This window comes from Myxocyprinus asiaticus, chromosome 14 (assembly GCF_019703515.2).
Source record: "Myxocyprinus asiaticus isolate MX2 ecotype Aquarium Trade chromosome 14, UBuf_Myxa_2, whole genome shotgun sequence".
In the NCBI taxonomy this organism is placed as follows: domain Eukaryota; kingdom Metazoa; phylum Chordata; class Actinopteri; order Cypriniformes; family Catostomidae; genus Myxocyprinus; species Myxocyprinus asiaticus.
The window spans coordinates 26,167,956-26,185,382 of record NC_059357.1 but is presented as its reverse complement, the minus strand read 5'-3'; the positions used below and the strand labels follow the sequence as shown (position 1 = coordinate 26,185,382).

Here is a 17,427-nt window from a genome sequence, read left to right as displayed (position 1 = left end):
CAAATGCTGCTGGGACCAGAGGTAAAGGATAACAGAACTTTACCGTAATGTGGTTGAGAGTGCGGAAATCAATGCAAGGACGGAGCCCGCCATCCTTCTTGCCAACGAAGAACCCGGCTGCCGCGGGTGAAGTGGATGGTCGCATGAAGCCCTTTGCCAGTTCTTCTTCAGTGTAGTTTTTCATAGCCTCAGACTCAGGTTCAGACAAAGGAAAGATCCTACCTCGTGGTAATGTAGTGCCGGGCAACAGTTCAATAGCACAATCACTGGTATGGTGAGGAGGAAGTTGAGAGGCTTCATACTCAGAGGGTAGGTTGAGCACTGAAGAGGGAACCTCTGTGACAGTAGTGGATCCGATGGAAACAGGTGAAATGGGCTTTAGGCAGCTGGAGAAACAAGTTGAGTCCCACCGGGAAATCTGTCCTTCACACTAAGAGATTTGAGGATTCGTGTTGTTGAAGCCACGGTAATCCAAGTATCACAGGGTTGTGAGGAGAATGAATGATATAGAGGCGTGTTCTTTCAGTGTGAATAGTGCCAACTTGGAGGGAGATGTCTGTAGTGGTGAAGTGAACATGGCCGGTTCCCAGGTGGCATCCATCTAACGCTGCCACTGCCAAAGGAGATTCACAGGGGATTAGTGGTATCTTGAACCTCTTGGCTAAGCCCTCATCAATAAGCAACAGAATCAATCATAGCTTGGGTGGTGATTATGTTCTGACAACCAGTTATATTGACGGGTACCTTAATACAGGAAGAAGTGAATAGGAGTCAAGACGTCACTCACCGCCGGTTTAAATGATCGGACTAGCCTTAAGGGACAGATTGCTCGTAGATGTCCGGCCTGACCGCAGTATAAACACAGATGGAGCTTCATGCTGCGTTCTCTCTCCTCCGACGTCAGATGAGCGTGCCCAATCTGCATGGGTTCAGTTCCACCAGTGCTGGATGTGGTCTGTGAAGTGACAGTAGAGAAGTGGACCAATCTTCGAGAGTGGATGAGATTGAGGCGAATGACTAGGTTGATAAACTGGCCCATGGTTCTCCCTTCATCACGGCATGCCAGCTCGGATTGCAGTTCCAGATAGAGTCCCCTTCGGAAAAGCAACTTGAGGGTGTCCTCTACCCATACAGTCTGAGCGGTGAGTGTGCGGAATGTAAGCGCATACTCGGCAGCGGTGTCCTTCCCCTGTTGGAGTGAGAGTAACAGCTTGCCAGTGTTCTTTCCTCCCTCGGGATGCTCGAATACTTCTCGGAATCGCTGGAGAAACTCAAAGGTGGTGAACCTCAAACCCTCACAAGACCATATAGCGGTATCCCAGTCCAGATCCCTTCCGGTTAATAGGGAGCAGACAAAAGAGATGCGACTGTCATCAGATGGATATAGAGTGGGTTGCTGCTTCACAAACATCAAACACTGCATCAAACACCCTTTGCACCTAGCTGATGTGCCATCAAACTTCTCCGGAAAAGCAAGATGTGGGTTGGCGGTGAAGGTGTTCGGAGAAGGAGTGTTATTCACCAGAATGGACTGAGATGCATGTGGCGGTTGGTCCGATGCATGAATGCGGAGGTTTTGCAAGATCTTTACTAATTCCTCCGTAGAAGCAGTCAGCCGGGTGAGTTGCTGTTGGTGGGCAGCCAACACATTAGCTTGAGCGAAAACTTCAGTAGACAATTGCTGGAGTGCCGCTGGATCTTTAGTAGGTGAAGTCTTCTGTAACACAGACTCCGGAGAACAGAGGTTAAGATCCATATGCGGTTTAATAGTAAACGTGCAACTCATAAACAGACAGGCAGGGTAAATCACCAGTAATGGAACAGCGTAGGCAGACGAGAGACATAGTCATAAACAGGCAAAGTTCAGGGCAGGCAGCAGAGTATCAAACGGTGGGTAACAGGCAGAAGTCAAACACAGGCAGGCAGTATAAACAGAGGTAAACGCTCAGAAATGTTAGCAAGAGCAAAACAAGTCTTGCAATGACTATTGTTTGAACAGCACTTAAATAGTCTATGAAATAGGGAACAGGTGTGAGTGTAATCAGTCCAGGTTGGCATGCTGGGAAGTGTAGTTCGTGGTGCCCTCAGAACTTGGGCGAGGGAGACCTCTGGTGGTGAGCAGGAGGAGTCCTTGAGTTCGTGACATCAACAGAGAATGGCAAAGTCTACGGTAACTCAGATAACTGCTCTTTACAATTGTGGTGAGAAGAATATTATCTCAAAATGCTATTTTGAGATGCGGGTTGGCGGTGTTTTGGCCGGCACGAGGGGGACCTACACAATATTAGGCAGGTGGTTTTAATGTTGTGGCTGATCGGTATATATATTAATTACTTTATACTTTTAAATAATATGCTACATTGTCTTTTCATTATTATTCTTATTTCTTACAGTAGCTAATGATAATTTAGGGGGAAATGTCTTTAACTGAAAACAATTTCAAAATGCAAAAAATCTTGATGAGCCTTAAAATGTGCTTTAGGCAAAATCTAATTTCTTATTTCTTTATTTTCATTTTAGAAGAAATAGCCAGGTTTTGTGAGATTCACCCTAATAATATCTGATATACAAAGTGTCTCTGACATTAAGTAATATATGTGGTCTATTAGGGACATTAGGATACACATAGCTGCAAAGCATCTATCAACGTCTTTTAAGATCAATGTGCATATAAAAATTATACTTATAGAATTATACTTATAACATTGACAGGCTGTTGTAATCTTTTGACCATGAGATACAGAGTTTCTGTATCACTGGAATAGCAAAGCATACACTAGACATCATGGTGAAGCCAATGGACCCTTTTCACAGACCTGTTATGATGCATTTCCACCTTCTTTAACAACATAAATGTAGCAAACTTTTTAATATTTCCAATTTTTTTAATATTTGTACTTTGTATTATATTACCACAGCTGCGATAAGGCTTCTAACAGCTGAGGGAGTGACAGAACATTTCTCTCTTCTTACAGCTGTATATTTTTATCTTCTTTTGCAAAGCAAAAAAGAGCAAAACAGGTAAGCAAAAATAAAATTAGCTGTGGTCTCCCATTCACCACCATTCAAGTTTACCCTGCTATGCATCTACTTCTGCTCTCCAACCTGGATATTTGAAAAGGGTCTATGGTTTAGAATGAGGTAAATTAGATGTTCAGTTGTGTTACATTCAGTGTTGGGTAAGTTATTAAAAATAGTAATCCACAACAAATTACTAATTATTTATCTCAAATTATAATCATATTACTTTACTAATTACTTCATTAAAATAGTAATCACATAAATAATAATTCCACTTTTCAGTTACTTTCTAAAACACTTTTCCGCTCAGCAGATTCAAAATATTGTCTATATTTCTTGTTCATTTTTACACACAAGTCATACACCCAGCACCTCACATTTCTCCTTCACAATGACTCGTTACGGGGCCATAATTCATGTATTCTACATAACTAAACAACCATAACCCTATAATGTACTTAAAAGTAATTAAATTAATTGAAAGTCAATAACTGTAATCTGAATACAAGAATTTAAAATGCTCATGGCCCATCAGAGGAGGCAAGGGAAGCTGAGCCTCCTCAAAAAAAATTTATTCAAAATGAACATAACAAGAAAAGTGATCAAATTCAAAATCAATTTACCTATTAACATGCATAACTCAGATCCCTTTAAAAAAAAAGATTTTTCTTTCATGCACAGTTGCCCAGGTGAGTTTTAACCACTGTATGAATCTGTATGAATGCCAGAGGAGGCTGAGGGCATAAAGCCTCCTCTCATTAGTAAACTGACCAATCAAAATAGATATTCATCGTCATCTGCTTCTGTCGAAAATGCAGCCAAAAAAGTCAAAACAGAGCCAAAATGAAACTTGCCTTCTTCCGCATTCATAACCAATCCTTATCGGAGGTAACCATTCAAGCCAATCAGCTTTCAGTATTACATTAATGCATCATCAAGCCTGCTTCTAGTTAGTGACAGACCGATATATCGGCCAGGCAGATAAATCTACCAATATTTGTCCATTTTGTGATTATCAGCATCGGCCTATAACCTTGTTCGCTTGGTAGATTAACAAGAGTGTTAAATATCACTTGCGTTAGTTACAAAATCTACCTGCTTCAGATTTAGATTTGTCAATGGATAGTCAAAAATGTCTGTTTTCAATGTTCTTTCTTTTGAAGTTAATGCAAATTTGAGGAAATATTCCATAAAATAAGTGTTGGTTTCACTTTAGAATTTTTTTGTACATCTCATTTGCTGTTGTTAAATTGTATTATGTTTATCGGCATTAATATCGGCCATCCTGCTCTCTAAATATTGGTATCAGCATCGGCCATTGAAAAACCCATATCAGTCGACCATTACTTCTAGTTAACGTGACAGGTCTAGAGAAACTTTCAAAATTTACCAAAATATCAATGAACACGTAAAAGGCCGAACAATATGATCATATAAAAATTCGACTCAATGAAGCAGTGAAGGATGGAGTTCCTCACATTCTGTATTGGTTAAGTACTGCTGATGTTACTGTACAAAGAATGGGTCCCTCTATTCATTTATAAATGTTTGCATTATTCGTAGTCTGTAGATGGCACGCGTGATTTGTTCCACTTGTTTACTGTATTGACAAAAGTTGGGTTGGTGTTCGGAAAGATAATAACACATAGGTAGTTATCAAGACTCTCTTAAGATATCACGGAGAGGAGATCATCTGTGTACAATTACTACCAGCACAAACTTAGAGGCTAATAAAACATGATATTTTTAAACCCACTGCAATATTTTATTTGTTTGATCTTTCAATAATTATTTACATATTTGCCTCCCCAGAAAATTCCTTCATGGGTGGCCACAGATAAAAAATTGCTGATGGTTTGGGGGAAAACAACATTTATGCAAAAGCAGAAAACTCTAAATCCTCGTCAACTCTGAAAGACATATTTAATCTCTTAAACCATTTGCTGTTTCCATTTTTAGCCAATGCTATTGTCTACTGTCATGTCATGTAAAGCTAGAGTGCAGTCCTCTCACACAGCAATCAGTTCTATACACGTTTGAGGTAAAACTACACAGTAGGTGGATTACAATATTCAAATTTACTCTGCCTTGTGTTTTCTTCCAATTTAATGTGTAATGTTTTAAATATAAAGTATGTTGGTTTAGTGGGTCTTTCAAAACTTTCTTAGAAATGACTAACTCCGCATTCATAATGTAATGAAGTGACTCTAAATGGAGATTACTGTCATTTAGTTTTAAGCAAACAGTGTTGCTTATGCCCTAGTTAGAGTCAGAGTGACACATTGCCTTAAATACACTGACACCATGTACTCTTTGCTGTCATGTACCTTGACATATGTCTTGTGACTCAGAGACCACTTTGAATCTCTTCCTTGGGTTACAGTCCAAAACAAGTCACACAAAGCTGCTCTGAAAGCTCAGAATTTTGCAGATGAAACTCACCTGTAAATATCATGAAATAGTGTGTTTGCTTTAGATTTTTATATGCATGCCATTTAAGTCTTAAAATGTATTAAGTACAATGCAATATTTTGGTACCAAAATTATAATAGTACCAGGCAAAATAGAAAAAAATGGATCAGTCAAAAATCATCTATTGCGTCATGTAACAATGGTACAAGCATATAAACAAGCCAGGGATTTTTCAGTTACTCCCCCCAACCTGTCAAGTCTATGTGACCAGACTGAGCCTTTCTTTTACCAAACTCACAGACTGAAATGATGTAATTTGAGGATTAGCTTTTACACTGAACAACATCATGAGCTTTATTTTTAAATTTACTACAGAAAACAACATTGACTTAAAGCACTCTGCATGTCTCTCATGAGTTTACAGTAATGTCAACTGTGATTTGCACATTCATATATCGAGCCATGACAGGGCAGAATACTTCAATTTACTCAATAATCTGCTTCCAGGATGGCCTGTCAATCATATGTGCATAGGGCTACACAGCAGTCATGCTTCCCAATGCATTGCAGAATAATGTGTACCATGAATATAAACAAATGGTGCTCTATGGCAGCATAACAGCTTTCATCTGTTCACACACATTAGAGGTTAAACAGGCTACGCATGAGTGAAATGCTTATAGAACACTACAAAGGGATAACTGACATATTTGTAAACAGTGTTGGGTGTAATCCAATTACAAAGTAATTCAATCAAATCACTTTTTAGTAAAAAAAAGTAGTGTAATTCTTTACATTTTAGATTCTTGTAATCAGATTTCAGTTACTGACTTTCAAAATAATTTAATTGATTTTAATTACATTATAGGGTTATGCTTATTTCTAATATATTATGTAGAATACATCAATTACGACCCTGTAACGAGTCATTGAAGGAGAAATGTGAGGTGCTGAGTGTATGACTTGTGTGTAACAATGAACAAGAAAGAAATATAGACATTATTTGGAATTTGTTGAGCAAAAAAGTGTTTTAGAAAGTAACTTAACACTAATTAGTAATGTGATTACTTTTTCAATGAAGCAATTAAGTAATTTGATTACAATTTTAGAGAAATAATTAGTCATTTGTAGTGTATTTTATTTTTAAAAAATGTATAACTTACCCAACACTGTACATAAGTTATAACAACTAGAATCCATCTATTATTTATTCTGCCCATTCCAATTGCACTATTCAGTACATCATTACACACCCCATATGTGAACTGCACTGTGTTGTATTATTGTTTATTACATATTGTATATTGAATACTGTATGTAAAGTAATATCATACAAACTGATTTATATGGCATGTTAACTGTGTTTTTTGGAACAACCCACCAAAGCAAATTGTTAGTGTAACTTACACTGCCAATCCTGAATTTTAGTGAATTATTTGAAGATAGTCGATTAATGTCAGTGAATCAATTCAAGTACTGTGGAAATGCTATAACAATGTCTCACAACTGAATTCAGTATTTCATTCCAAAATAACAGGACTTAATGACTACAGACCCATCGATCTGACATCTGTGATCATGAAGTCATTTGAGAGACTGGTGTTGGCCCACCTGAAGGACATCACTGGAACTTTCTGGATCCCCTTCAATTTGCTTATCAAGTAAACAGGTCTGTGGATGATGCAGTCAGCATGAGATTGCATCATATCCTGCAACATCTGGACAGACCAGGGACATATGCAAGGATCCTTTTTGTGGACTTCAGTTCGGCTTTTAACAACATCATCCCAGCTATTCTCCAGAATAAATTAACCCAGCTCTCGGGTTCCCACATCTATCTGTCAGTGGATCACCAGCTTTCTGACAGACAGGCAGCAGTTAGTGAGACTGGGGAAATTCACTTCTATCAGGAAGACTCGCAGACTTGAGTAAAATTGAAGATTACATTTATTTGATGAATATAAAAAACAGAAATGTAATGTCTCTCTTTGGCGTAAGCCCCGTCTGGCGGTCCAAAGAAGTTGTACTCGGAACCGTCTATCCTGCGAGGAGCCTACCCCTGTGCAGGACAGGACTCAACTTGTGGCGGTGGGGTGGTGGAGGTTGCCGTGTTGGCACACTGAAACAGCAATGTGATAGATTGTGAGCAGGCTTATAAAGCGATGGCTAACGCTTGATTGGCTAGGAGTAACCTAGCTAATGGTGCGATGATGTACAGCTGTGAGTCTTCCCGCTAGAACTACGCTGTGCTTAAATTTCCAGCACCTGTACGATCAGCACTGGTGCCCCCCAGGGATGTGAGCTCTCCTCACTACTCTTCTACATCAACACAAATGACTGCACTGCCAAGGACCCCTCTGTCAAGCTCCTGAAGTTTGCAGATGACACTAGTCATCGGCCTCATCCAGGGGCCTGTTGCATAAACAGCCATTAACTTAAGACTGCGTCTAACAATTAGTTTGACTAGCTAAAGATGCCATAGAAAGCCTGTTGCATAAAACAAGCTCACAGTTGTCTTTAGTAAGACAGTCTAATTTGCATTGCATTGTGGGAAATGTAAAACACTGAACAGCTTTAGAAAAATGGCCGACGCTCAATACAGTTTTCATTTGCTGAAAATATTTGCATATTAGAGGAGTACAGTGCTTCAAAATGTATTCTAATGAACAAATTTAGTTATTTTAACCCAAATAATAAAAAACACATGACATTTTGTTACCATCATTGAAGTCAAAGTCTTCTACAAAGTCTCAACTCAAGCCCCTTTCAGCCCTCAACTGAATCCCCCACTGGCTCAGCTGACAGTTATTTGACATGGCAACATGGAATGCAAACAAAAGTTAGTCTAGGGGTGTGCTGTCTTACATTTTTGTCTTAAATTGGACTGATCTATGCAACTGACTGAAAAAATTAAGACCAACATTTTAGATGACTAACTAGCAAGACTAGTCTAAAACAGCTTTATGCAACCGGCCCCAGGATGACGATGAGTCCGCATACAGAAGGAAGGTTGAACAGCTGGCTGTATGGTGCAGTCAAAACAACCTGGAGCTGAACATGCTCAAAACAGTGGAGATGATTGTGGGCTTCAGGAGGAACACCGCAACATTGACCCCGCTCACCATTCTGAACAGCACTGTGGCAGCAGTGGAGTCATTCAGGTTCCTGAGCTCTACCATATCACAGGACCTGAAGTGGGAGACCCACATTGACTCCACTGTGAAAAAGGCCCAGCAGAGGTTGTACTTCCTTTGCCAGTTGAGGAAGTTCAACCTGCCACAGCCTCTGCTGACACAGTTCTACTCAGCAGTCATTGAATATGTCCTCTGCACTTCAATAACTGTCTGGTTTGGTTCAGCTACGAAATCAGACATCAGAAGACTACAAAGAACAGTTCAGACTGCTGAGCGGATTATTGGTTGCCCCGTGCCCTCTCTTCAAGAACTGTACACTCCAGAATGAGGAAAAGGGCTGTAAAAATCACACTGGACCCCATTCACCCTGTCCACTACCTCTTTGAACTGTTGCCCTTTGGCTGGCGCTACAGAGCACTGAGCACCAGAACCATCAGGCACAACAACAGTTTTTTTCCTCAGGCCATCCACCTCATGAACAGTTAAAACTTCTCCACTGAGCAATAATTATGAGTGGTTATCTGAGTTACCGTGGACTTTGTCAGTTCGAACCAGTCTGGCCATTCTCTGTTGACCTCTCTCATCAACACGTTCCCATCCGCAGAACTGCTGCTCACCGGATGTTTTTTGTTTTTGGCACCATTCTGAGTAAATTCTAAAGACTGTTGTGCATGAAAATCCCAGGAGATCAGCAGTTACAGAACTATTCAAACCAGCCTGTCTGGCACCAACAATCATGCCACAGTCCAAATCACTGAGATCACATTTTTCCCCATTCTGATGGTTGATATGAACATTAACTAAAGCTCCTGACCCGTATCTGCCTGATTTTATGCACTGCACTGCTGCCACACGATTGGCTGATTAAATAATCGCATGGATGATTGTTGGTGCCATATGGGCTGGTTTGAGTATCTTTAACTGCTGATCTCCTGGGATTTTCACACACAACAGTCTCTAGAATTTACTCAGAATGGTGCCAAAAACAAAAAACATCCAGTGAGCTGTAGTTCTGTGGACGGAAATGCCTTGTCGATGAGAGAGGTCAACAGAGAATGGCCAGACTGGTTCAAACTGACGAAGTCTACGGTAACTCAGATAACCGCTCTGTACAATTGTGGTGAGAAGAATATCATCTCAGAATGCTATTTTGAGATGCGGGTTGGCGCTGTTTTGGTGGCACAAGGGGGATCTACACAATATTAGGCAGGTGGTTTTAATGTTGTGTCTGATCGGTGTATATACATTTTGTCTTATTGTGTATTTCTATATATACTTATATTTTCTATTCGTTTTTTATTTTTATTCTATATTTTTATTATCTCTGTCTTGTTGTATTGTTTGTGCACTGGAAGCTTCTGTCACCAATACAAATTCCTTGTATGTGTAAGCATACTTGGCAATAAAGCTCATTCTGATTCTGATCAAATTCAAACTTGCATGGGCCAGGCATCCTCAGAGATAGGGGCTTCAGCTATCTCAAAAATAATAAAGCAGGTGACCTCTGGTACAACTCCTGCACTCTGAGCTTGTGTGTCATTGCCTTCCACTTATGATGGGCACAGAGAAAGACTTGTTGTGTATACAGAAATTGAAGAGTTTTCATCTCATTTGTTCTAAAAAGCCTGGCTGTGCCTACATTTGTAAACTTTGATGCAAAAAGGCTAAAAATAGTCTTTCAGGGCAGCCTCTGTGATACAGGAGACAGCTGTTCTTTATTCAATAAACTGCAATGCACAAGAAAGGCAGAACACAATAAACTCAGGCAGAATGGCAGATAATTACCCCTGGAAGGCTTACCATAAGACTGCGCTAGATGAGACAATTTGAGGTATTGAAATGGCTCAGAGAACATCCTGAATTTATAGCTATTCTAAGGACAACAATATTTATGTATCTATTCCAACTGCGGTGTCTGCATGCTTGGCAGGACTTTTCATATAATGTTAATCTTAAAGCCCTCCCTACCAGTACCAATCCACCACCCCAACTCACTAACTCACACTGCTTGTCAAGTAACAGCCACTGCCACTACAGCAGATGAATGTATTGCTATATTCTGAAAGAGCGCTGCAGTTCAATATGATCAACTAGTGAGAAGTGTGCAAAAGCAGATTAAAGAATATAGTGTAGTTTAAGATGGTGGCTAGTGGGCTCCCTGCTGTAGCATATTTGATAACACCAATACAAATAAATGATACGGGTAAGTGGAAATTTGAGAGTGTATATGTGCAGTAAAAAGATTTATGTGGTGATTCTAATTGAGAATATTGGTGTTTCTGTACCTCAGAATAAATTATCCATGTGGCATGAAACTTGTGAATACTAGGCTGTTTTTGAAAATGCAGTATGAAGAACTGATGAATATTATAATTAAAAAGTAACAAAATGCCAAAAAAACAAAAAAAAAGTTACTATTTTACCATAAAAGGTCTGATATTATAATATATACTGTACATTATATATATATATATATATATATATATATATATATATATATATATATATATATATATATATATATATATACACACACACAATTTTAAATAATTAAATAAAAAATTATTTATTTATTTACTTTTTTTTTAAAGGAACAAGACAAAACTCACCATTATATATATATATATATATATATATATATATATATATATATATATATATATATATATATATATACATATATATACACTACCAGTCAAAAGTTTGGGGTCACTTGCCTGAAATGTTTCTCATGATCTTAAAAATCTTTTGATCTGAAGGCGTATGCTTAAATGTTTGAAATTAGTTTTGTAGACAAAAATATAATTGTGCCAATATATTAATTTATTTTAATTACAAAACTAACATTTTATTACAAAAAATGGATGACTTTTTGAAATGGATGACTTGGACCGAATAATTAAGAAAAGCAGCCAAGTGCCAAAATAGATGGGAACTCCTTCAATACTGTTTAAAAAGCATCCCAGGGTGATACCTCAAGAAGTTGGTTGAGAAAATGCCAAGAGTACATTTCTGTACATTTTATATATATATAAAATATTTAAAAAATACAAGGTTACACTTTATTTTACAGTGTCCTTGTTACATTGTAATTACACAAGTAATTACTGATTATAGCTAATTAACAACATGTACTTACTATAGGTTTAGGGTTAGGGTAAGGGTTTGGTTCAGAGTTAGTTGCTTGTAATTATGCATAATTGACTGTTATTACTATAGTCAATACATGTTATATATGTAACAAGGACACTGTAAAATAAAGTGTTACCAAATACAATTTAAAACATTAAATATTTATTGTAATTATTTGTATATTTTTATTTTAAAGGAACAAGACAAAACTCAACACCATTTAAAAAAAAAAAAAAACATTTCAAAGATGTAATTTGTAAATTTAGGTTGAGCAAATACAACTTCACCACAAAGGTGTCTAAACAATGGGTTGTTAAAAAGTCATGTCACCTATTTCTCAGGCATCTTTGTATTATGCATGGACGTAAGAGTTTATAGCATTGCAAAAACCAAACAAACGTGTTTGTATATTTTTAAGTAAAAAAATATTTTTCAATCTTTTAATGAGGGTTTTTATTGAAACAAAAATATTTGTTTATTCAGGCCAGAACACTTTTTTTTTTTTTTTTTTGAGAAAGGTTTAAGTAGTGACTGAAATTCCTGTACACTCAATGCATTAGTTGATTATCATTATTTATTTATTTTGACATATTTTAAGACAATTTTCAACTTTTTATCCCTTTTTAATCCCTTTAGGACACCCTGAACACATAGCATGATGTCATGTCAACCAAACACTCATCAAAAAACATACATCCTTTTACACAAAGCAGCTATGTACAAGCACACACCTACACATTCTTGTATCGGTAGCTGTATGCAAATACACGGAGACACTAACCTATTGTACACCATAATGGACTGAGACCTATCCCTGTTTCTTTCAGCAGCCATGGCAACCACCCATTGCATCAAAACTATAATCACCAAATCTGCACAGTGGGTTGTTATCAGATTATCAGATAATCCAGTCCACATTGAGACATCATAACTGAGATGACGGAGATGCACTATGTGAATGTGATGTCAGTTTTTTGGCCATTGCTTCTTTTTTTGTCACTCATAACAGAGAAGCTCAGTTCACACGGCACCCATTCCAGAAATGAAGGATGGGAGATGAGAGAGAGAGCTTTTGACAGGTGCCAAGTTTCCATGCTGGACCACCCAGTGTTGTGAAATGGGTTAATCTGAAACTGTCTGAAAAGCCAGTCTGACCTGTTTACGAACTGCTGAATTCTGGGCCCATGACTGCCCTCCATAGGCAATGCACAGACAGGAATTTCAGGGAATATCACAACATATCATCAACTTTTAATCTCGCTTGATGTTGCCACTGAAAGTGTTTGGGCAGGGATGAACAATCAAGGGGATTGTTCGAATTAAAAGGGGGCTGTATTTTGGTCTAATGAGTCCTTTAATGACCTAATTTTTACTGAAATCACATGTTCGCATAATTAACATGTTTAATGCACACAATACAAGAAATCAAATAAATGTTTTATGAATTGAGAATTTTAAAAATAGGTAAACAATTATGAGGTTTACAAATACAACAACATTAAAATATTTTTCCAATCATTAAAACAACACAAAAGCTCATTATTATGTAGGATCAAGAATAACAAGGCAGCTAAAAGATTGGCATCAGCAAAAATATGATGATAATTCATTGATTATGGTTACTAGCAAAAAAAAAAACAAAAAAAAAAACTTCAAATCACGGTGCAGATAAATAATGGTTACTGGGTATATTGTAATATAGTATACAAACGAGGTTTTAAAATATGTTTTTGATCCAAAGAAACAATCGAAACAAATCTGTTGTGATGATACTCATTAACTGAACTTACTGTATTTGTTGCTATACCGCATTAACAAATCTAAGCATTGAACTGCTGTGTACATTATGAAGAGCCCTCATGTTCACAGCCAGAGACAACTGCAGTCACACTGAAATAACTGCAACATCATAGCAGAGAGAGCACTTTTCATATAATACGCACACAAAACTTTTATACACTGAGTATAAAATTTACACTTCAAAAGATTACCTGACGCCTCAGTCATCGTCTGGATAAAAAATAGAAACGCAAATGGCAACTGAAATAGTGAATGCAATCATTTTCACAGTGCAACATCAGCGCAAATCCACAATGTTCAGGGCACAAGGACATAATGTCCCTGTTTGTGAAATATAATATGCACAAGTATTTATCAGACTGATAAAGTTAACAATCCTATTATGTATGGTGCTCAAAGCACTATTTAAAATGTCAGTGACACAAACATCACAGCATTGATGGGGTCGAGTTGATTAAATGTAACATCAAACATTAACATAATGATGGTGTATTTTAGTGATTAATTCATTTTTATCAGCAAGGAGTGTATACACACTTTTGAGTGTTTTTTTTTTTTTACTTATAAATGTCCAGGATTTGAGACACTTGTTTGGGTTTACAGCACATGGACACATTGCTGAGATACAGAATATGAACCCTGCTCAGAGCTAATCAAATTAATGATCAAGCACATTGTCATACCTCAAAGTAGGGCTGCACGATTATGACGAAAATCATAAATGACGATTATTTAGCTTGATATTGTAATTGGGATTACTTGTGGGGCAACTGCATGTCACATTCTTTATGTAGGCTATACATCCAAAACAAGCTGAGAATTGTTTCTGAATTTGCTTTATTGCATAAAAAACAAGTGTTTTCAAATTTTGCTTACATTCTGAATAAATTATACACCGACAGTGTGCAACACAACAATACTAGAATACTAGGTTGTTGTTTCTGATATGCTAATAAACTAATTTAAACAGATTTTCTGATTGTCTATTGTATTCACGCAAACAACGGACCAAAATTGTTTGTAAATATTAAATCTTGACACTACAGGAATAGATCTAAATTGAATGATGTAATTAACGCTTTTCATGGTTAGTTAATTGCAGCAGCTGTAATTGTAATCCAAAAAGCCTATTTTTTTTTATTAATTGTGCAGCCCTACCTCAAAGTGTGGTTTATGATCAACATCAGGTAAATAAATGGGGTTTTATGTAAACCTGTCATTATGAGATGAATTATTCATACAAGTCAGCCAGAGTATGTAAAGTACATTTGTTTACATTTGTCCTCTGTTGCCTCTGATAATTACATAATGCACAAAATACATCACAGACGTTTCAAAGAATTATTAATAGTAGATTAATATTATGTTGAGTCATTTCACAATGAAGAAAAGATTTGTAGTTTCTCTAACACTATGTAGTAAAAGTACTGTGCAATTTTTCAATGTCAAAATAAAAATGATCAAATTTAGGGGATAAAGTTATGTTATTTTATACACTAGCTGAACTGGACCTTATTTTAAAAAGCAGATTCAAAAAACTGATTTATATTAGAATATAATCTAACTCGCCCAATAGATTATACAGCATCTTAAAATCATTTTAACACATTTTCTATAGGCTATGATATTATATTATAATTTAAAGATCCCAGTTATCATTCTGCAAAACAACAACATGGTTTCACTTCAATGTCTGTTCAGCAGAGCATGTGTTTGAGCAATTAAGTAGGTTGTGACATTGAACTTGTTTTTAGGCATGCACATTGGTGAACTCATTTTGTTAGGCTGTTCCAGGGAGTTGCTGTGATTGAGTTAAGTTCAGATAGCCACTGTTATTTCAGGGCATGGGACGGCATCATTCTCTGCCACCCTCAGTAGTCTCTTCTGACTCTTCCCAATAGTCTACTCGTGTCCTGGGTAGGATTGCACCAGCTGTGCGTAAGTTCTCACGTAAATTGGGACGTAAAGTTCACCAATGAGCTCATGTTTTGCGTGACAGGCATCAATCCTTTCAACATACATTATGATGTTGACATTTACGAGAGAGAGAGAAAAAAAGTACTTTTATGCGCCTCTTCAGCATGAAACCGATCTAACGGTGCAGTTTTCAGGGTGCGTCGCTCGGTGTCAAGTTTCAACACATTCAAAATATATATATATAGGATATTAAAATGAATAAATGTCTGTTTTTCCAGCCTGTTGTATTAGTATTTATTTATCACCCCTCATTTATTTTAGATACAGCTCCTATATATTGTTATTTACACAGGGAAAATATACTATTTATTAAATCTATTTAATGGGGATTTAATTTATTACAGCTGACAGTTACGTGAACAAACAAGGTTTGAACATCAACCGGAACAAGATCAAATTGAAGTTCACGGATTTTTAACACTTCTGTGTATAAATTTGAAGGCTGTTTATTGGATAAATACAAGTAAACGTCATATTATGCGACTACACATTATGGAGAGTTTACGACCTACTAGTCTTGCCTTAAGAACAGATGGTGCAATCAAATTAAGCACTGACTTAGTTACAAACTAACAAGTAGTTACTAAGCCCTTAATGTGAACTTTACATCCTAACTTACATGAGAACTTACGCACAGCTGGTGCAACACTACCCAGGTCACCAACCTCTAATTTAGCACGTCGCTGGGCAGATTCATTCCCAGGTACAAGCGCTGTTGGCTATTCTTCAGATATTGTTACTGTAATATTTGTGTCATGAGAGTAGAATATTCAGGAATGATCACAGAAATGATTTTATTCAACCTGTCACACGTACACCTCATCACTTGCAAAAGTCGTTATACAATGAACAACTTTCAAATGAATCTGAAGCCTGTTGACTTTACAGAGTTTGCTAAAACGCTTCAGTGACAGATGTTCACTTTAACACCTACATTTCTGGAGGGAATTCCTTATCTGCCTTACTGTACTTAAAACTGTTTAAAACACGAAGAACATATGTTTTCCATAAAAATGCATTTAGATTCTCTCTAGATTTTTCGCAGTACCTTTATACGCTATATCTCACGCATGGCGTGAATTTCGCGATTCTCTAAATATTATTTCTATTAAGTCTTTGAAACAGTCCCACGGATACAATGTCAATTCAAAAAAAAAAAAAAAAAAAAAAAAAAAAAAAAAAACCTGTCAAATCTGTGGATGTTATCATGATATAGGTTTGGAAATGCTCACAGATACCTGTTCTTACCGCGGTTCAAGATGTTACCGTGGAAGAGCGGTACCTCACGCGATCCATCACAAGAACCTCACATGGAGAAAATATGCTTTTCCCTACAAATTCTGCTTTTAAAATGTATTTTTATAGTTACAGAATGAAGTAGGCTAATCTATATGAGTAATTTTACAGTTGAAGTATTTATGTCCCAGCGAAACAGGCACATTTAACGGATGAAGATGCCAAGGAAATGTCCAAATAAAAACTGTTAAATAAAAAGACTCTACAAACATTATGAAATCTTACCAGTAAATGAGCGAAAGTCCATCAAAGCGCTCGAGTTCTCTCCCCCGGGGGTTCAGATAGGACATCGCATCCAACAGAAACGTTAAGGTTGAAATATTGTGCTCCGAATCCTGTGTCACGGAATTAACCGGTGCTTTCAAATATTTGCATCAGTCACATCACCTAGATTTCATGTCATCTCTCTGATTCCCAGCCTCCCTCGTTGAGCACGTTCAAGAGTCAGCATTCATTCAGCATTAAATCAATGATACAGCAAGTGCTGTAGCAAGTGCTCAACTATAGCTTCTAATCTGTAAACCACGTGGTTTTCATGCTGACCTGGCCGTCTGTGAGACAAAATCAACATCTTGCAGACAGCCACTCTGGTTACCTTACTCTGACTTTTTATATAAGCAATGTCTGCATATAGGCTTTATATTGAGATATAATG

At 37.2% G+C, this 17,427-nt stretch overlaps 1 protein-coding gene across 2 annotated transcripts in view; it reads right to left on the bottom strand.

Moving 5' to 3' along the window:
* The window catches only part of si:dkeyp-72e1.9 (syntaxin-binding protein 4), a 101,052-nt gene extending 83,848 nt beyond the window's left edge, over nucleotides 1–17,204 (bottom strand). For both annotated transcript variants that reach the window (XM_051717699.1, XM_051717701.1), the window contains exon 1: nucleotides 16,998–17,204. In XM_051717699.1, coding sequence (XP_051573659.1) covers nucleotides 16,998–17,062 — 65 coding nt within the window. In that variant the 5' untranslated portion in view covers nucleotides 17,063–17,204. The remainder of the gene's footprint in view (nucleotides 1–16,997) is intronic.
* Between the last annotated feature and the right edge of the window lie 223 nt (nucleotides 17,205–17,427).